Here is a 22,332-nt window from a genome sequence, read left to right on the forward strand (position 1 = left end):
TAGGAGAAACCTCTCAGAGCAGGAGCATCTGAAAGCAAGCTGTTTTTGTTAGCCGTTCACTCCTGATCTTCCCTCCTGCTTCTCTCTTCATTTCACCTGTGTTCAGTTCCCCGCCCCTTGCTATTGCAGCACAAACGGTTGCCACAGACATATTCCTCTTCAGGAAGTCTGACAGAAACAACTGTCACTACCTGCTTCCTAAATGCTTTGTTAAAAAAAACAAAGTTCTTCTCAGCAAAAAATCTTCAACTTCACACCTACTAGCCTTAACCCCCAATAAACTCTGCCCAACATCATCAGGGTCACAATGAATGCCTATTCTTCCCAAGTCTCTGACTGTTAACCATTCAGCAGCAGACTGTCCAGGCAGCATAAACCTAGAAGGAGTTCCTCAATTCCTCACCCCTCTAACAGTGCAATTCCCCCAAGTGCAAAAGCCAGAGTACACGCAGCACGCCTCTATGAGGTCAGAAGAGTTCAGCCTGTGAAGAGCGCGTGCGCGAGAGAGTCCGGGGTCAGACACTCCAGCACTGGGCTCCAGGCCTGACCAGCCTCACGCGGCTCTCACCTCCGCTCTCATGCGCTTTGCTCGTCGGGCTGGGGGACAGGTTTCCGAGGGCTGCACAGACTGCCTCTGGGGAATATCATGGGGCTTGTACTCCTTGTCCTTTGTGTCTGTGGTCAGGTTTGGCTTCTGCAGACACTGGAAATAAAACACAACTGTGCTGATGAATTTCTCCCGTTTTAATCTTAAGAGAATTTCAATGGATTTTTGCAGGGTATATGTTACAATTACTGATGGAAATACAGGTGTGCAATTTTAAAAATCTAAACAAACGCAAAGACAAGTCTGCAGTTACCAACCATATACACATACATACAGTTATAACACCTTGAACTTTTTTCCACGAGGTGAACAGTGCTGCTTCAACTCATGTAATTGCTGATGTCATCTCATCAGGTTACAACAGGCCACAGCAGGCTCGAAGCAGCTCCCATGAGCCAGTGGCAATTATCCCTGCTTACAACTTGTCAGTTAACTGAAGGTCCAAATTGCTAGAAAGGCCCCTATACGTTCCCAAAATAGCTTTCCATAATTGGAATATCTCATTAAAAAAAAAAAAAATTTAAGCAATGAAATGTGGAATTCAGTAAGTTTTCTAAATTATGTTATGCTATCCTGTAGGTTTAAACATAACTAGCCACCTTCTGTTATCAAAAAGATATCATTTGCATTGAGAAAACAGATCACCTGACTGTCCTCCCCTATTAAGGCTTTCCTTTTCTTCACCATATCCCTACAAAGTCTCACTCACAAGTCAAAGGGTAACAGGCAGCCCTCAGGAGTAACTTTGGTTCTGGTCATACAACAGTGTCTTTTGGCTCTGATTTTTCTTTTTGGTTTGATTCGAAGCCCACTGTAAAAGGGTGATTTAATGCCAATGAGACAAAACAGTGATAAAATTTTACCACTGAATCTAATATAAATTTCAAGAGAAAACTACTCCTCTGTAAGAGGACCTACAAACATCACAGGGAGCATTTTTAAGAGCCGTTTCCACAACGTAAGCACTGAAGGCTGTTATGTCATCCACACTCAGAGTAAGATACACTGAAGTGATAACCTTCTACAGCTTCTGCTCTGCGAGCACTGTTACAACCACAGCCTCACTAACGTGACTGGTCCTTCCTCATGACATCTGCAAAAAGAATCAAGAGAAAGGGGGAGCAGAGACACAGAGACACCAGAGAGCAACCATCTGACAGTCTGCTTCCAACACAGAATGTCATGGACTATTAACGAATACTATCACAGATTGCTTGATACTATAAACAAGTAACGAATCTGCCACTGGCAGCACAACCTATAAACATTAAATATTCTTATTCTAAGAGATTTGATCTAGAAACACCAATTCAATTAGAAGAGAGTATCACCGGCATTGTGTAATTAAGTAGTTAAGAATATGTTCAGTGAAAACATGTAGATAGGAATAAAACCTGTCCACCACCTAAATTAGTCACTTTCATGTATTATATCGGAGAAGGCAATGGCACCCCACTCCAGTCCTCTTGCCTGGAAAATCCCATGGACGGAGGAGCCTGGTGGGCTGCAGTCCATGGAGTCACGAAGAGTTGGACACGACTGAGCGACTTCACTTTCACTTTTCACGTTCATGCACCGGAGGAGGAAATGGCAACCCACTCCAGTTTCTTGCCTGGAGAATCCCAGGGACAGTGGAGCCTGGTGGACTGCCGTCCATGGGGTCGCACAGAGTCGGACATGACTGAAGCGACTTAGCAGCAGCAGCAGCATGTATTATATAAACTTTCTATTGAAACCTGAATGTATGTATGATTGTGGACACAGGAACTAGGCTGATTCATAGACATTTTATTAAGTAGAGGGTCAGAAATTAGAATATTGCGTGTGTGGTTCTTAGTCTCCACTGCTGTAAATAGCTCCATAACACATGGTCTGCTTGGCTGTATAAGGGCTTTGAAGAATCAAGATGAAATCAAGCTCAGGAACTTTTAAGAATGTATATGAAGAGATTAATCTGTTTCAAGTGAAGGTATTAGTTGCTCAGTCAGTTCAAAACACACCTGATATGTTTGTTATATATTTAATGCTACCACATGCCACTTTCAAACAAAGGTTTGAGAAATTGGGCCTTAGAGGTAACTGGTATCATCACACGTAATGACATCACGCAATCCCGTGAGACACTAGAGCACACGGGACTCGAGACTGAAGCTCTGTCCTGCGCTAGCACGGCGCCAGTCTCTCAAGTTTCCCGAAACTTACTTCAGGCTTCAACAGTTCCTTCACAGAGCACTCGTCTCCCCCAGCCCTTACTAAGGGTTTATCTTTCAAGAGAATTTTTAGGTTTACAGCCTACTTGAGAGGAAGGTACCTAGGTGAACCATACAACCCTTGCCCCCAACATGTGCACAGCCCCTCCCATCATCAACATCCTCCCCAGTGTCAGAACACTGGCTTCAACTGACGGATCGACACTGTCACATCCCCAGTCCACCATTTGCGCCGCAGGGCTCCCTCTCGGTGACGTGCCTGCTCTGGGTTTGGACAAAGGTGGGGCATCACTCAGAGCGCTTTCGTTGCCCTCAGTCTGCTGGGCTCTGCCTCCTCCGCTTACCTCCACTGCCCCCCAACCCCTTGCGATCACTGGTCTTTGCACCGTCCCCATGGTCTTGTCTTTTCTAGGGTGCCACTGAGGTACAATCATGCAGTGGGCGCAGTCCTCCCATCGGCTTCTTTCACGTAAAGAAACGCACGCAAGCTTCCTCCTTGTCTTCTCAGGGCTTGACAGCTCACTGTTTAGGGCTGAGTAATACTCCATCGTCTCGGTGTCTCACAATTTGTTTATCCATTCACCTACTAAAGGACATCTTGGTTGCTTCCAATTTGGGGCAATAAAGCTGCAACTCTTTGGGTAAATACCAAGGCATGTGACTGCCGGGCTGTGTGTGGCGAACAGCGTGTTCCATTCTCTAGCCAGTCGTGCGCTGTCCTCCAGGGCGGCAGCGCTGTCCTCCAGGGCAGCAGTGCCGGTCCTGTGCCCCCACCAGCAATGGAAGAAGCTGCTGCTGCTCCGCACCCCACCAGCACCGGGGCCGTCGTGCTCTGGATCCGGTCACTCTAATGACGCACAGTAGCCTCTTGCTGTTTTCCATTAAAAATATATGCATTTTGATTCTCCTTTCCTCTAAGGATTATTTTCAAAAATCAGAAATGGGCACAAAATTTACACACAAAGAATGCAACATGAGAAACCAAATCAAGGTCTGTACTGGGACTTCCCTGGTGGTGCAGTGGTGAAAAATCTCCCTGCCAACACAATGGACACGAGTCTGATCCACAGTGCAGGAAGATCCCACAGGCCACGGGCCGGCCGAGCCCAAAGGCTGCAACTAAGGAGCCTGCGCTAGAGCTCATGCTCAACAAGACACCACTCCAACAAGCCCAGACACCGCGGCCAGAGAGCAGCCCCACTCAGCACCGCAGGGGAAGAGCCCACACGCAGCAACGGAACCCAGCACAACCGGTAAGAAGCAACCTAAAAACAAAGAGGTCTGAGTATAAAAAGGAAAGCCACAGAGTCCTTAAAAACCTGTATCTTCAAAGATATACACTGACATGTTAAGCAGGAAAAAAGTAAGATCAATTCTGTACATAAAGAATATACCTCCATTTGTATGTATGTGTATAAGAATAACCTTAAAAGGAAACAGAGGTGAGAGGATTAGGTAGGATTTATTTTCATCCTATTTCCCTTTTAGACTTTTTCCACAATGAACATATTAGTAGACCCCTCAACAAATATTTATCTGTGTTGTAGATGCAATGTTTGTAAAAGGTTCTTTAAATATCCACTCCTTTCATACTATAATTGTATAAATGCTTACATACTTTTCAACTATGAAACTACAGGGCCCTAAGTACATCAGTTCAGTTCAGTTCAGTCGCTCAGTTGTGTCCGACTCTTTGCGACCCCATGAATCGCAGCACGCCAGGCCTCCCTGTCCATCACCAACTTCCGGAGTTCACTCAGACTCACGTTCATCGAGTCAGTGATGCCATCCAGCCATCTCATCCTCCGTCGTCCCCCTCTCCTCCTGCCCCCAATTCCTCCCAGCCTTGGACTGCAAGGAGATCCAACCAGTCCATTCTGAAGGAGATCAGCCCTGGGATTTCTTTGGAAGGAACGATGCTAAAGCTGAAACTCCGGTACTTTGGCCACCTCATGCGAAGAGTTGACTCACTGGAAAAGACTCTGAGACTCTAAGTACATAGATTGAGCTATTTCTAAAATGTTGCAACCCATAAAGCAGACAGACTCTCTCTGTATTCTTCTAACTTCTGCACCAAGAAGGTTAAAAGGAAAAAATCTATTGTGGGCAAAAATATGTAGATCTGATTATAAAACAGAGACATAAAGATCCCACACACAGTATTCTTAACTATTTCATCCATGGGTTCACTCAACATTCATACAATCCATCTATCTTTAAACAACTTTCTGACTATTAGAATAGTCACATTCTTCGAGGCCAAAAAGAATGCCTTCCTGGAATCACGACAGAGAAAAAAACGCTATGAGAATCTATAGGGTGCAAGCATCATGGATGGTGTATCTGCATCAGGACACAGTTCTGATTAGTGGTTCACCCTCTGAAACAGTGATACCTTCCTACTTCTCTACCTAACAGTTTCTAAAACTACAGGGGTCCCTGCTCTACTGTACAATATCTCAAAGGGTAATTATGATATTCTTCTTCCTACCAGGGCCTAAAATAAAGTGGGAAATTTTCATAACACTGTTTTGCTTTTAATTAGAAGGAAGTTTTCATCTGAATAATTTGTAAGGAAACAAACATGGTTGCATAGGAACTATCAGAAAAGGGATCCATTAGCTGTCCAGCACTGCTGAGTCCCCTGCATGAATGCTAAGTCTTTTCAGTCGTGTCCAACTCTGCGACCGCACGAACTGTAGCCCAGGAGGTTCCTCTGTCCATGGGATTCTACAGGCAAGAGTACTAGAGCAGGTTGCCATGCCCTCCTCCAGGGCATCTTCCTGACCCAGGGATCAAACCTGCATCTCTTAGGTCTCCTCCATTGGCAGGCAGGTTCTTTACCACTGGCACCACCTGGGAAGACCTACCAAGTCCCCGAACTCTTTACCAAAAGCAACATTCTATTTGAAAATCTCCTTGGAGATCTCAGCTGGCAAGAGAGCACACAAGCAAGATATTTCACATGCTATACTTGCATGTGACAGCCAGAATTACATCTTTTAAAAGCCTCATACTTTCTTAACTTATTCGCTATCATTCATTCTTGGCTGTGCTGGGTCTCCGCTGCTGCGCAGGCCTTCTCCAGCTGTGGCGAGTGCGGCTCCTCTCCAGTCGCGGTGCCGGCTTCTCACTGTAGCGGCTTCTCTTGCTGCCGAGCAGGGGCTCTGGGCACGTGGGCTTAGTTGCCCTACAGCATGTGAGACCTTCCCAGACCAGGGATCAAACCCACGTCCCCTGCATTGGCAGGTAGATGCTTTACTGGTGGACCACCAGGGAAGTCCAGGAATATACTTTAAATAGTAAGTGAATGCAAAAGCATGAGTTGTAACAAGTAGGTAATAACCAACTGCTCATTGTAGGAAAGGAACATATAATATAGGTTTCAGTTTTATCAAAAGACTATTTCCTCCATAACCTTATTCATTCCAAAAACAACCTTTTTAGTGTGTTCACTCTCAAAACAGAACAAAAACATCAGAGGAAAAATTGATAAAACAAGTCTTTTAAGGAAGTATTCCATACATAATCAAGGCCTTTTCATTCCTCATAAAGACCATGTACCAATAAGCAGTGAAATGAAACAGGTTAAGGCTAGCCCCACTCACCCTCAAACTGTCTCCAGACAGAAATAAGTTGTAGGGGTTCAGTATCCGCTCATAGTGTCCTCTGATATGAGAGCCCACAGCTTTGCCAGGAGCAAAGCCCATCTTGGTGGCAATTTTGGTCCATTTTCTATCCTTGCAAACAACTGCAAATCCACCTTCCTCTGCAACTAACTGTTAAATAAAACAGCAAAAAAAATTAGAAACATTTATAGGGAAATCAGTTCTAATTCCCTCAAGCCTAGGTATGGCACCAAAAATAAAATGTTCTTGACTGTGATCGTCTTTTTTAAAAAATTACATTTTCAAAGTAAAAAAATATATACATATATATACATACACACATATATATGCACTATCCATTTTAAACTAGAAATTGAAAACACGGCTTTTGACAGCATAGTCCATTAACTTTTTGTACTCCTCCAAAAGCTACTTCTCAGTTCCCCAAAGCAGTCAAGATTTTCCATGAGAAAGAACTAAATTAGCAATGAGATCTCTGATAAAGACAGAGTTCAAGCCATTGGTCAAACCCAGTGACCCTTTAAAATCTCCACCAACTGATGAGTAGGAAGAACGGCAGCATGCCAGGTGGAAATAACGCAGGCTCTGGACTGAAATGAACTTTAAGGTAGAGAATTATAACTCAGCCTTTTCAAACTGGTCACTTTGGACACTGAAAGCCACTGTTGTCTTATCTGTAATAAAAGAGACAGGAATATCGAAGAGGACCATTGTGAAGTGTGACCAAAACCAGGTGGTAGCAATATACTTCACAAGATAAGGCTTTCAAACCTGAAAAGCAGAGACCAATTAATCACAAAACTGAATGATGAATTTCACCTTACATATTTTAAGCAGCAGTAAGTTTCTTAGTTTAAGGCAATGAAGAGCAAATTCATGCTGCCAGAAAAACTATTCAATGAGAAAGATGGTCATTAGGCTTTTTTACCTTATTAAGCTGAAACAAGTCCAAGATCTTCCGCTCCACATGTGGAATTTTCAGAGTACTTCCCTGTAATTCCCAGTACTTTGCAATCTGGTCCAGGAAGTTTAATTTTACACGTGTTTGAGCCTAAATGACAAAGAACTGAGCTTTACTCTTACCTAGCTTATTATAAAGCTCCTTTCCTGTGCATGTGATATTTTCATTCTTAGAATATTTAAATGCAATAGCACTTACGAATTCAAGAGAGAAACTGTCCCAAAATATACAAAATAAAACTGATTAAATAATTACACATAAACAATCAAAAATTTAATTCAGTCCCTACCATGTACCAGGTGAGTAGTAGTTACACACTCAGGAAGTCCTCGCATAACATAAACAGGCAATCTGAAAAGTTCTTCATTTAAGGAGTATCATAGGTAAGCTTCTATATGCCCTTTGGTCTTTTCACAGCCTCAGTATTTTAAAGCCCCATTTTCTCCAAGGACAGACTTTCTTATTTGCTCGAATGCAAACCGAAAAGCCCGTGGGCAGCAGCAGTTCTGCCTCAGGCCTAACAGTCGTCGGGGATCGCAACAGAAACTCTCTTAGCTGCTTCTCCTTTAACAGACTGCTGACTGTAGCCTGCAAGTCATTTTTTAAAAATTATCTCATTTTTCTTTCCCCTCATTGTGAAATTCAGACAGTTCTACGAGTTTTATCTTGCATAAGACCAGAATTGAGATCAATATTCAGATATTCCCACCCATGTCTAAGTTAATACCCATCTTCCTATCTTTCAAGCTTAATGTGAAAACACAGTGAAACACCTGAAAACATATGCACTAGATGTTACCACTGCCAATGCCGCAGAGTTCCAGGGGCACAGTTTCATTTAAGAATGTTTGGTTTGGTATAGAGAAATAAAACACGGTTCGGTATGAAAGTTCGATTAGCAAAACACTCATATGGACAATGTGCCTTCATGCGAGAAGCGCTCAGCTTCCACTTGCCCAGCACTCTAGGGCTCAGGTCACCCAGGACTAAAGAAGAGACACTCCCCCTTCCGTAGAGAATCCCAGGCTATTCATTCCTCCTTGGGGAAGGAAAGGGTGTTATTAAATCTAAGTGAAGACATGCAGAAGAATGGAAGAACATCAGAGCTGGAAGATCTTCTCCATGAAACAGTTCTGAAAGCAAATGCCTTTCAAAATCTAAATTCTATTGGTTGTCACCTAGATTTACAAGGATTTAAATGCATTTATTAACAGGCTGGCAATTATTGACAAAAATCAGTGTTTTGGGGTTTGCTTCAAAGGCTTATTGCTACTTGTTTTACTATGATTAACAATTACCAGCTATACTTTAGTTTCCCTGAAGCCAGTAGATTTGCGACGAAGCCTAGTTCAGAAGAGCCCTTTTAGAATACTAGAATACAGGCAACCAGAATAGTAGCTAAGACGTTACCTCCAGTTCATTCAGCCTCTGGATGCGCGGGGTAAAATGAAGTTTGTCAACATCACATGCAAATGGTGGCTGCCAATCCTAGAAGAGAAGCAACGGCTTTCATTAGAAAACTTTATAATTGTCACACTTAGAAAAAGCGTTTTGAAGTTAAACCTCTGGCTAAGCACAGTACATGTTATTTCTAACGAGCCAGACAAAATACGGAGTAGTAGCTTCTTAACCTTTTCTACCAGAACAGCAAGATAAGTACGATTACCCTTCTCCAAATAAGTGACACAGCCTGCACACACCCTTCCAACCAGGACCCAAAGATGCCACCGAGAGACCAACTCAAGTGAGAGAGGCCCTCACCCCCTCTTCCGTGAGGATCTCTCACTTCACAGAACAGCCATGACGTGAAGCCATGACGTGAAGCCGCCCACTCGTGTCCACCCCTTTCGACCCCACGAGCTGTATGTAGCCCACCAGGCTCCTCAGTCCATGGAATTTTTTAGGCGAGAGTACTGGAGTGGGTGCCAAACAGCTATATTAATGTCAAATTATATACAAACTGTATTTTAGTATCTGTAACCTAGTAACATTAACCTTTATTATAAAATTGAGGATAAATTCTTCCCTGGGGGAAGGAGGGCTGACATCTAAAACCAACTTTAAAAATCATCCTAAAAAAAAAAAAAAATCATCCTTAACATACCTATTGATCCGGGTTCTTGGAAGAACTATTAGAAGAAAACAGACAAGAAGGAGCGTGTATATGAACTGTTTCCAAGTGGAAAAACTGTTCACAGTAAGAGAATAGTTAAAAGGTGTTAAGAAGCACCCTGAGTTAACCAACAGGTGTAGAATCAGTCTGGAACAATGACAAGGTTCTGGAGATGGACAGTGGTGACGGTTATGGATGTCGATGTACTTGATGTTACCAAACTGCACCCTAACGACGGTTTACTTTTCTGTGCTATTTTCGTATTTCAACATAATTTTAAGACAAAAATTAAACTGTTGTAGAGTTCTAATAGTGGCTTCCCTGGTAGCTCAGATGGCAAAGAATCTGCCTGCAATGCGGAAGACCCAGGTACCATCCCAGAGTCAGGAAGAACCCCTGGAGGAGGAACTGGCTACCCACTCCAGTATTCTTGCCTGGGAAATCCCATGGACAGAGGAGCCTGGTGGGCCACAGTCCCTGGGGTCACGAACACACACACAGCTCTATTTACTGACACTGAAATTTTCCCTCACATTTTGGAAGAAAGAAGAACAGGCTATCTAATAGCAAAATAAAACAGGGAAAGACCAACAAGGGTAACAGTGGTTTGTCTTTGGTAGGATGACGGGTGATTTTTCTTTTGCTTCATTACCCATTTTAAATACAATCTGAACTATATTAAATACATTATGCAATACCTACTATTAATAATAATTTTAGATTAAAAGAACAAGTTAATACAAATGCTGGTTACATCTGTAAATAACAGTCAAACACTCTGCAGCTGTAATGAAGAGCATCTAGGTACTGTAAACATAGGAAGACAGCCAACAGTGACTGAGCGGAAAACTAAGCCTCGCACATTTGTATCAACACTTGTGAATTTTAAAGATGATCATAAAAGACGGGGGGAAAGAGGTTATTTTAATTTCAAATTTATATTGTTGGAATTTATCACTATCGACTGCTTTTAGTTTAAAATTAAAACAAGACTTTGCTTTTGTGATAGACACACTTAAGTGAGTGAAAATGCTCACCAGCAATGCCTGATTAAACATTCTGTTAAAATGTAGATTAAATATTACAACTTTTTAAAAAAGGAAATAAGTAGATTACACATTGGTACAAAGCTATTTACTACAATCCCAAAAAGAATAGGAAGGAGAAAGGAAAAAATGATAGTCCTGTTTAACAAGTCAATTAAAGTGTCTAATGCTATCATACAGCCTCTTCAGCAAACACCACAGCTAATATTTAAATGCTAGTTAAATATACTATATTGCTAACAGACTTACATAAAATACTACCTATTTCATCCTGGGTCAAAAAGATTAAAATGATTTTTGTTTACCTTGATAACTAAAGATAAGGAAAGCAATGTGTTTAATTATATGAATAAAATGTAGCAGAAGAAAATTACATTGATTCTTAATATTCTGCAGCAGTATAATGGAAGACTGGATATTGCTCAGAGCTTTGCTCTCTACTACTTCATAAAAGCTGTAGGCTTTCTGAATTGAATTGATACGAGTTCAAGGTTAGACCAAAAATATATCAAAGATAATGTGTCCAATATGTAAGTAAACGATTAACATAATGCCCAAATGATCTGCAATTTTTAGAGATTAAGATTTATGGGTAATGTATGATATGCTCCAATGAATCAAATATGCCTTCTATTTCCAAAACATAATGATACAGAAATTAACTTCATTGTAAGTCTACATATTAAAGTTTTCTAAATTAAGATATGCAGTGTCTTTGTATGTATGTAGCTTATTTAATTTATACTTGGTTTTAGCCTGCAACATGTTTTGAGTAAAATGAATCCTAAAAATCACACAAAGGGAAAACAATATGTGTTCGTTTCAGTAGATTACTCCTTCACTAAATTCAGATCACTGCGAACTTTTGTCTCCTCCTCTGGTTACAAAAAATGAGATAAAATGGGATAAATGTCATTCAGTTTTGAGTCTTCCACTGTCAGGGGCAAAGCTCGACTCCAATAAAAGAAGTGCATATTCTGCGCAATGCTCAGTGTCATATTAGAACAAAGATATCCTTGGCGAAGTCTGGCCTCACTGAGCCATGACCTTTATGTGTGGAAAGAAGCCATCAGAGATACACTGTGAATTAACTAATACCAAATTTTAAAAAAATTGAAAATAACAGCCATCAGAGAAGGAAAGAGACCATAATAAAGCTTCTAAGAAGTGAGAATTTTCAAACAGGAATCTAATGTTCAAGTGTCAAACAATGAAAATTTCCACCTAGAAACATGGTGATAATTTCTGGTTTGACAGTAAAGTATCTAAAAGGGATATCATGTAATCTAACCAAAATCTTGCCCTCTACCAATAAAATGATTCATAAAATCATGCTTTTTTTTTTAACATTAGAAAAGCAATTTCTACATAAACTAGGTATAGATTGCAAGGAGTTCCATATAAATTCCCTGCCAAAATTCATTTTAATTTCCTTTAAAAACTTTAAAATGTTATTCGATATAAAAGTACAGTTATAATATTTAAAAGATCAATTATTTTCCTGAGCATTAAAAAATATATTCCTTGGGAAGGCAGTTAAGTAGGACACTGAAGCTTCCAAATCCTGAGAGAGGCCTGAGAAACACCACGTAAACACTTTCCTTAGTCCCAGCACTAACCTAGCAACAGTAACTTACAGCACATTTAATTCAGAAAAATGCCTGAAATGATGAACACTATGAAAATAACTTCCATAGAATGTTAAAGATTTTTCAAAAACACCATGAAAATTCACTTCGTAGATACCCACTATTAACACCCACATACTCAATATACTAGAAGCTGTTTTAATGTTTCTAGAGACTGACATCATTTGAAACCTAACAATCACCAAAACGGGAAAGTATACAGAGGTTACAAGTTAGTTCTCTGATTCTCTACAGACAAAACCAATTAAAAATTAGCATCAAAAGCACATTAGTTTACAAAGAATAACATGAATTAAGACCCAAAGCTTTTTTCTAATTGCATATACTCTATCAATCCCACTCATCACTGAAAAAGCGCACGCGCGGGATTTGAGTTCAATGCCAGCAGAGCTAAAACTCAGTGTTCTCAAGGCAGATTCTTACAGTTTTTATGTTATCAACATTACCTCAGAACCTCAGTGCAAATTTTAAGGATCCGAACAAAGAATTTATCTTAGAATGTTAAGGGAAGTTAGAAAAGCTTTCTGTTAAGCTGCGGTTGTAAGATTTATCAGCCTTAATGAAGATTTCAGTAACATATTATGAAATACAATTAAAGACACTTTCTCATCCATCAAATAGTTTGTAAGATAGCCTTAAGACATCTGCACAAATGCAACAGACAGTGTGCAGCACAGCACAATCACCGTAAATTGTGAGAACAGACTTCTTACTCACGAGCCCCTCAGGCATCCACTGCCACTCACAATGACATGGACAGGTGTCTAGCAGGAAAGTTTTGTGACAAAGGCTCCATTCAGAGTCTTCTCAAAGCAAACACACGCTGGTGCTGCTTCTCCTTTGCTTCTTACTCCCCTCAGGGCAGACCTGGCCCCAAGCACTTTAATTAGCCACCAATTTTTTCAAGTATGTTTAAGATCGCCTGGCCTTAGTGAGCCACTAGTAAAAACACTCTGAGGATTTTCTTTTTAGACTATGGAACACTTTTATATCTTAAATATGAGACACTTTAAGTGTATGTGGTTTTTTCTGGGCAGGCTCAGCTTTCACCAGGGTCTCAAATGGGTTTGTAACCAAACAAACGTACTGGGAGTATATCTGGCTTTCCTTTAAAAATTTTGCGCTTTCAAGTTCTTATCTCACTACCCCAACCCACTTTCTTTCAATACTTTCTCCTTTTACTTAACCAAGCATAATAATAATAGATAAAGACACTTGTTCCTCAGAACATCAGCATTACTATAGGACAGAAAAAGAGTAATGTGCTGAAAGTCAGAAGACTAGAGTCTGCATTCCATTCTTCACCACGTGGGCAATCTCAACTTCTCTCTGCAGACAAACATGAAAAATAGCTACCTTCAGAACTATGGTGAGAACAGAAATTACAAATGTAAATGTTGCTTACTGTAAAGCAAAAATAACAAGCATTACATCACATTGAGTTCTGACTACCAAAATGTAATTTTCCCTTAGCAAAAAGTCAATGCAACCTTAACTTTCAAGGAGCATATGACCTTAGAACTTTAAGAGCCCCATCCTTTCAGCCTAACTCTAGTTGGCACCTAGTTGCCAACCAGTACTTTCATCATAGCACTTTCAACACAAGTTAATAAAGAGTTCCCTTAAATAAAGCAAATATTTTATAGTAACTAGAAACAGAGCATAACCTTTAAAAAAGAAGAGAGCAACATTTAAAAAAAAAAAAAGAAGTAACAGTGAAGACTGGTTTAAGACAGCAGAGAAGGACATGCACTCACCTCCTGAGAGAAACCAAAATCCCAGCTAGCTGCTGAATAACCACGGACGGGGCAATGCTGGACCCCGCCAAAAAATATACCCCGCGTCCAGAAACAAAGGAGAAGCCACAGCCAGACAGGAGGAGGGGAGCAATCACAATAAAATCAAATCCCACACCCACCAGGTGGGCAACACGAAACTCAAGACCAACTAGACCTCAGTTCTCTCACTGTTGTGGAGGTTCTGAGCCCCAAGTCGGGCTTCCCAGCCTACGGGTCTAGCAAAGGGACTGGGAATCCCCAGGGAATCTGACCTCAAAGGCCAGTGGGATTTGGTTACAAGACTTCCACAGGACTGGGGGAAATAGACTCCACTCCTGAAGGGAGTGGTTTAGTTGCCAACTCGTGTCCGACTCTTTGTGACCCCACAGATAGACTGTATGTAGCTCACCAGGCTCCTCTGTCCATGGGATTTTCCAGACAATACTGGAGTGATGAGCCATTTCGCCATTTCCTCCACCAAGGGATCTTCCCCACCCAGGGATTGAACCTGTGTCTCTACAGTGCAGGAGTCTTTTCCAGCTGAGCCATGCGTGCACCAGGACCTGGGGAACAGGAGCAGCTGACCCCACAGGAGACTGAACCAGACCTCCCAGCTAGTAGCGGAGGGTCTCCTGAGGAGGTGTGGCTCAGCAGGGGCTCGCCACAGGGACGGGGACACTGGCCGCAGCAGCCCTGGAAGATGCTCCTTGGCATTAAGTCTTCTTGGAGGTCGCCATTAACCCTACCATAGAGCCGACAGCATATGACAGGGTTCACGCAGACTCCCTGGAGAAGGAAATGGACACCGACTCCAGCATGCTTGCCTGGAGAATCCCATGGGCAGAGGAGCCTGGCTGCAGCCCATGGCCTTGAAGAGTCTTGCAAAGACTGCGGGAGGAACACTTTCACTTTCAGAGCCTACAGATCGCAAGGCCGGGTCGCCTCAGGCCAAACAACTAACAGGGTTTAGGAAGCATCACTGCCACCCACAGTAGATAGCTGGATTAAAGCTTTATAAGAAATTTTACCAAAAGGAAGGATCTTCCCTCAAAGCTCAGTGGGTCAAGAATCTGCCTGAAAGGCAGGAAACCCAGGTTCGATTCCTGGGTCGGGAAGATCCCCTACAGAAGGAAATGGCAACCCACTCCAGCATGCTTGCCTGGAGAATCCCATGGACAGAGGAGCCTGGCCACCTACAGTCCATGGGGTCGCAACAGTTGGACACGACTAAGCAACTAAACCACCACCACCACAAGGAGCCCCCCTGCCAATGCAGGGGAAGTAAGAGTCAGGCGCAGTCCCCGGGTCGGGCAGACCCCTGGAGGAGGGCACGGCAAGCCACTCCAGCGTTCTTGCCTGGAGAATCCCATGGACAGAGGAGCCTGGGGGTCTACAGTCCATGGGGTCGCAAAGAGTTGGACACAACTGAGCTAACACACAGAAGAACTAAAGAACAGAGATGAGCAATACAGTGGAAGCAATCAACAGCAGAAAAACTGAGGCAGTAGAACAGATAAGTGACCCGGAAGGCAAAATGGTGGAAATCACTGCTGTAGAACAGAATATAGAAAAATGGAGAAAAAAAAAAAGAGGACAGTCTCTAAGAGACCTCTGGGACACTGAACACACCAACATGTGCATTATAGGGATCCCGGAAGACGGCGAGGGCCATTTCATTTAGTTTGTGTTCTCTCATTTCTCTTTTTTTTGTTGTTCTTTCTCAAGCCTTCATCAAGCACAGTAGAAAAGCTTTTCATACACATATTATATATACAAATACAATGTAAAATACTTAGAAAACTTACGAGTTTTTGCCTAGCCTAAAAAATTATGACATTTTGAGTCTACTTGTTTGACTCAGTAAAAACTTTGATATAGTTCCATGTATTCTGGCATTTAGTATTCACGCTAAAAGTCTAGAAAGACAATTATTTTAGGGATTTTTTTTTTTCCCTTAACTTGAATGAAGCTTGAAGCTTCTAATCCATTTCTGAGAATGTAAGGAAATACTATGTTGTTTAAAAAAAAATAGGAAATTAATGTGATACAGTATTATTAACTAAAGTACAGATTTTGTTCAAACTTCACAGAAGTTTATGCTAGGGTACACTATCTTTTTAATTCTTTATTCAAGATTCCACATTGTACTTAGTTGCATTGAGCAGCTTCAGCTACATGCAACCAATTCTGGAAAATTCTCTTTTCATGTTTATTCTGTTACAAATATTTTCTAATTTTCCCTGTTTTGGCTTCTTAGATACAGCCATCATTTAAAAGTGGACATTTAACTTCCAAACACATGGGGTTTTACAAGCATCTTTGATGTTAATCTCTCACTTGAATGCCGTCTTCTCTGTGATCACCCTCTGTGGTTTTCCAGTTTTTCTAACCTTACTGAGGCTTTCAATGTCTAACTCAAAGATCTCTCTCGGTAAATGTCACACTGAACTTGAAAATATGTGGGTTATTTTCAAATATCTTTTGGTATTGTGTGAAAATTGTACAAATCTTAATTATGTTAAATTGGTTCACAGTGCTTTTTTCAAGTCTACTATATCCTTCTACTTCTCTGTATATTCATTTCTATTTATTTTTGAGTTTGATACTGAAATCCCAACTAAAAATCTTAATTTACCTACTTAGAAAAAAAACAGCAATATATAAGGGGAAATATATGTAACTCTGTTCTATATTTTCCAAATTTCCTGTAATGCGTTATCATATCTTCATAACTTAAGAAATAAAAAAGATTAAAAAAAGAAGTAATTATGTATTTGGGATAGAAAAGAACTTGTTTTAACTTGCATCCTGACTAAATTTTATATATCTATATATACAAATAATTATTAAACCCCTCTGTATATACTTTGCTATTTTATACATTTAACTCAATAAAGTCAGAGTAAACAATAAACTTAAATAAAATTAAATGGCATCACTGACCTAATGCACATGAGTTTGAGCAAGCTCCGGAAGCTGGTGATGGACAGGGAAGGCTGGCGTGCTGCAGTCCACAGAGTTGCAAAGAGTTGGACACGACTGAGCGACCGAAATGAACTGAAAATTAACTATAACAAGCAAGGGCTGTACATACCCCGTCTGTCACTTGCTCGATGCTGAATCCTGAGGCACAGTGGGGCCTTATGCCTCCCCACACCGCAGAGGAAATCTTAGAGAGGAGGCCCTCAGTCACACTGCCCAGGTTCAAAGCCTGACTCCACTGTGACTCTGAACTAGATTGATCTCCTTGTGCCTTGTGTACAGTAAGAAGGGAATCAGGAGGCTTAAGTGAAATAATGTGGGCAACGCCTTTAGCGAGGCACCTGGCATTTACACAGTGAACTATAGGAACAAACATGTTCGCAATCATGAAATGTTCATGTTGCAAAGCTCTGTTGTTTCCAGGAAGCCTAATACAATCATCTTTCTCTTTTTCTTTTTTTGATTGGTTATGTTTAAAACAATGGCTGTGATTCTCTAATCTTCATTATAAATTTGTATAAAATGGAATTCATTAATATATACTACTCAAGGTCCATTAATCTCTTTTTTTTTCTGTATTCTTTTTCCAGCATTAGATACATACATCCTGCTTTTTTGAAGCAGGATTTTCATGCTGAAAGAGCTCCTTAGGGAATTCCCAGGTGGTCCAGGAATCAACTCTGTGCCCAGGTTCAATACCTCGTCAGGGAACTAAGATCCCACATATTGTGAGACGTGACCAAAAAAAAAAAAAAAAACCACAGAGATTCTTATCAGACTGTTTTAGCTCAGTTGCTCAGTCGTGTCCGACTCTTTGCAACCCCTGCGGCACGCCAGGCCTCCCTGCCCATCACCAACTCCTGGAGTTCACTCAGACTCACATCCATCGAGTCAGTGATGCCATCAGACTGTTTTAGGCATAGAGGCAGTTAACAATACTGTCTAGAGAGGAGGTGCTAGGGTGGCAATGGAATTCAACTTCTGTAACACAAAAAATAACACTCGAGGGCAAGTCTACCTATGGTTTCATGCGTGACATCAGTATTTTATACTGACAAAGCCATTTTCTGTATGGCCACTATGTAAAATTTCCTGACTGCATTATTTTCTTATGGGACAAAGGCTAAAGAATACAATAGGTTTAAAATATTCTTTTTTCCCCTAATACAAAAGTAATCAGACTTATTACTGAAATTTCAGAAAACAATATAAAGAAAAAAATCAGTCCTAATTGTAGAGAAAAACCTGCTACATTTCGGTATACATCCCTCCAGTGTTTTTTCTAAGATGCTTGTCTTCATAATTTCAAACCCTCCGCCAAAAAATTACATTGCATTTTACTTATTACTATACAGTCAACATTAATATTTCATTGTATTGGCACTTTAATAATTTCTTATTATTGGACATTGAGGTTATTTCCTTTATTTTTCAATGTTAATTATCATAAACAAAACATTTATACCTTCTAAGAAGCTTCTTTCAGCTTCACTCAAGGGCCACGTTTTACACACTGCCAAGTACAGGAAAAAATAAATCAATGTGACACAGGAACCACAGGTGCCTGCCTGCGACCGCCTTTTATGAATGACAGTGAGTTCTTTAACAGAAGTATAAAAATAAGGAAGACTTTAAAATGAAAACTACCTTCCCAGAACAGTGCTATGGATGTCCAATAAATGCTACTGACAAGCAAAGTCTAATTAGGAAAATGAATTTTAAATGTCTCTATAAAGATAACATTAAAAATATAAAATAAAAAAACCTCTCACTGCTAAAAACTTGTCAGTGAAGAAAACTTGGTGACAAGTATTTGAAAACAATATTTTAGTAAAATACATCATACTCCTTTATTCAGACATGGGCAACTGTGTCAAGGGAGGTGCACACTGTAGCAGAGGGCTTACTTAAGGTAAGAGCAACTCCCACAGCTCTAATGTTTAAATATTCCCACAGCCAACAGGAAAGACTGCAAGAATAAACGGCTCCTGAAAAGAAAAATAAAAAAATAAAAATTGCTGATATGTCCAGTCAGTCCTCCTCAAAATTGTCAAGGTCATCAAAACCAAGAAATCTGAAAAACTGCCACAGCTAACAGGAGCCCCAAAAGACCTGACAAGTAACCGTGTCGCGACATCCCAGACGAAGTTCTGGAACAGAAGACATCAGGTAAAACCAAGTGCACCTGTGTTCATTCACGGATTTATACAACAAATGTGTCATACTAACAGTTCATTGACAGACTGTTAATAAAGGGGGAAGAAACTAGGTGAGGAGGTTCTCCAACGACCTATCTTCTCAATTTTTCTGTAAACTTAAAATAGTTTAAAAATTCAATTAAAAAATAATTTGGATCAATTTTTATCTTGTATTTCAAACTTCTGACTCCAAAAGAGAACTGTCAAAAATCAAAACACAATCATATCATTAATATAAGCCTTTTAAACTTAATGACAAAATGAGACCAAACAGGCCCACTTTACCGGTTACATGAGAAAATCTATTGTTTGCCATATGAAAATATAAGACAATCCTCCCATGAATACTGCTTTTCAGACTTCAAAGACAGTTTCCTCCCAAGTCCCTCTGTAGGAACAAGCTAAGTACAAAAACACCCTTGTTAGTTAACTACCAAGTTATCTGGAGCAATTCATACAGATTTTTGGCACGTCCCAAAAGTCTCATAAAGCCTATAATGGAAGGATCCTTTTAAAATTCACTAAGAAAGATCCTCAGCTCAGTTCAGTCGCTCAGTTGCAACGTCTGACTCTATGACCCCATGGACGGCAGCACGCCAGGCTTCCCTGTCCATCACCAACTCCATGAGCTTACTCGAAACGCATGTCCATTGAGTCAGTGATGCCATCCAACCATCTCATCTTCTCATCCCCTTCTCCTGCCTTCAATCTTTTCCAGCATCAGGGTATTTTCCAAGAGTGAGTTCCTAGCATCAGGTGGCCAAAGTATTGGAGTTTTGGCTTCAGCATCAGTCCTTCCAATGAATATTCACGACTGATTTCCTTTAGGATGGACTGGCTGGATGTCCTTGCAGTCCAAGGGACTCCCAAGAGTCTTCTCCAACACCACAGTTCAAAAGCATCAATTCTTCAGTGCTCAGCAGTTCAACTCTCCCATCCATACATGACTACTGGAAAAACCATAGCTTTGACTAGATGGACCTTTGTCAGCAAAGTAATGTCTTTGCTTTTTAATATGCTGTTTAGGTTTGTCATAGCTTTTCTTCCAAGGACTTTTAATTTCATGGCTGCAGTCACCATCTGCAGTGATTTTGGAGCCCCCAAAAATAAAGTCTCTCACTGTTTCCATTCTTTCCCTATCTATTTGCCATGAAGTGATGGGACCGGGTGCCATGATCTTAGTTTCTTGAATGTTGAGTTTTAAGCCAACTTTTCCACTCTCGTCTTTCACTTTCATCAAGAGCTTCTTTAGTCTTTCTTCACTTTCTGCCATTAAGCATGGTGTTATCTGTGTATCTGAGGTTATTGATATTTCTCTTGGCAATCTAGATTACAGCTTGTGATACATCCAGCCCGGCATTTTGCATGACGTACTCTGCATATAAGTTAAATAAGCAGGGTGACAATATACAGCCGTGACTCACACCTTTCCCGATTTGGAACCAGTCTATTGTTCCATGTCCGGTTCTTTTTCTTCTTGACTTGCATACAGATTTCTGAGGAGGCAGATAAGGTGGTCTGGTATTCTCATCTCTTCAAGAATTTTCCACAGTTTGTTGTGATCCACATAGTCAAAGGCTTTAGCGTAGTCAATAAAGCAGAAGTAAATGTTTTTCTAGAACTCTCCTGGTTTTTTGATGATCCAAAGGATGTTGCAATTTGATCTCTGGTTCCTCTGCCTTTTCTAAACCAAGCTTGAACATCCAGAAGTTCATGGTTCAAGTACTGTTGAAGCCTGGCTTGGAGAATGTTGAGCATTACTTTGCTAGAGTGTGAGATGAGTGCAATTGTGCGGTAGTTTGAGCATTCTTTGGCATTGCCTTTCTTTGGGATTGGAATGAAAGCTGACCTTTTCCAGTCCTGTGGCCACTGCTGAGTTTTCCAAATTTGCTGGCACTTTCACAGCACCATCTTTCAGGATTTGAAATAGCTCAGCTGAAATTCCATCACTTCCACTAGCTTTGTTTGTAGTGATGCTTCCAAAGGCCCACTTGACTTCACATTCCAGGATGTCTGGCTCTAGGTGAGTGATCACACCATAATGATTACCTGGGTCATGAAGATCTTTTTTGTATAGCTCTTCTGTGTTTTCTTGCCACCTCTTAATATCTTCAGCTCCTGTTAGGTCCATACTATCTCTGTCCTTTATCGAGGCCATCTTTGCATGAAATGTTCCCTTGGTATCTCTGATTTTCTTGAAGAGATCTCTAATTTCTCCCATTCCATTGTTTTCCTCTATTTCTTTGCATTGATCACTGAGGAAAGCTTTCTAATCTTTACTTGCTATTCTCTGGAAAGGTGTAGCTTCTCTTCTCTCAGCTATTTGTAAGGCCTCCTCAGACAAGCATTTTGCCTTTTTGCAGTTCTTTTTCTTGGGGATGGTCTTGATCCCTGCCTCCTGTACAATGACATGAACCTCCGTCCACAGTCCTTCAGGCACTCTGTCAGATCTCATCCCTTGAAACTATTTGTCACTTCCACTGTACAATCATAAGGGATTTGATTAGATCATACCTGAACGGTCTAGTGGTTTTCCCTACTTTCTTCAATTTAAGTCTGAATTTGGCAATAAGGAGTTGATGATGTGAGCCATGGCCTGCTCCGGGTCTTGTTTTTGCTGACTGTATCGAGTTTCTCCATCTTTGGCCACAAAAAATATAACCAATCTGATTTCGGTATTGACTATCTGGTGATGTCCGTGTGTAAAGTCATCTCTTGTGTTGTTCAAAGAGGGCATTTGCTATGACCAGTGCATTCTCTTGGCAAAACTCCGTTAGCCTTTGCCCTGCTTCATTCTGTGCTCTAAGGCCACGCTTGCCTGTCACCCCTCCAGCTGTCTCCTGACTTCCTCCTTCTGTGATGGAAAGGACGTCTTCTTTGTTCTAGAAGCTCTTGTAGGTCTTTCACAGAGCCGTTCAACCTCAGCTTCTTCAGCATTACTGGTTGGGGCAGAGACTTGGATTGCTGTGATACTGAATGGTTTGCCTTGGAAACGAACAGAGATCTTTCTGTCGTTTTTGAGATTGCACCCAAGTAATGCATTTTGGACTCTTTTGTTGACTATGGTGGCTACTCCATTTCTTCTATGGGATTCCTGCCCACAGTAGTAGATATATAATGGTCATCTGAGTTACATTCACCCATTCCATCCCATCTTAG

General features: G+C 41.0%; 1 protein-coding gene across 2 annotated transcripts in view; it reads right to left on the minus strand.

Moving 5' to 3' along the window:
- KDM5B (lysine demethylase 5B) overlaps positions 1-9,081 on the minus strand; it is a 40,753-nt gene extending 31,672 nt beyond the window's left edge. The window contains exons 1-4 of one of the 2 annotated variants that reach the window (XM_040263207.1): positions 8,818-9,081; positions 7,375-7,497; positions 6,426-6,596; positions 569-703 (exon numbers count right to left, since the gene is read on the minus strand). In XM_040263207.1, the coding sequence (XP_040119141.1) occupies positions 569-703; positions 6,426-6,527 (237 nt within the window). In that variant the 5' untranslated portion in view covers positions 6,528-6,596; positions 7,375-7,497; positions 8,818-9,081. The remainder of the gene's footprint in view (positions 1-568; positions 704-6,425; positions 6,597-7,374; positions 7,498-8,817) is intronic. The other variant, XM_040263206.1, reaches the window with a different exon arrangement.
- Between the last annotated feature and the right edge of the window lie 13,251 nt (positions 9,082-22,332).

Source organism: Oryx dammah, unplaced genomic scaffold, assembly GCF_014754425.2.
Source record: "Oryx dammah isolate SB20612 unplaced genomic scaffold, SCBI_Odam_1.1 HiC_scaffold_21, whole genome shotgun sequence".
NCBI lineage: Eukaryota > Metazoa > Chordata > Mammalia > Artiodactyla > Bovidae > Oryx > Oryx dammah.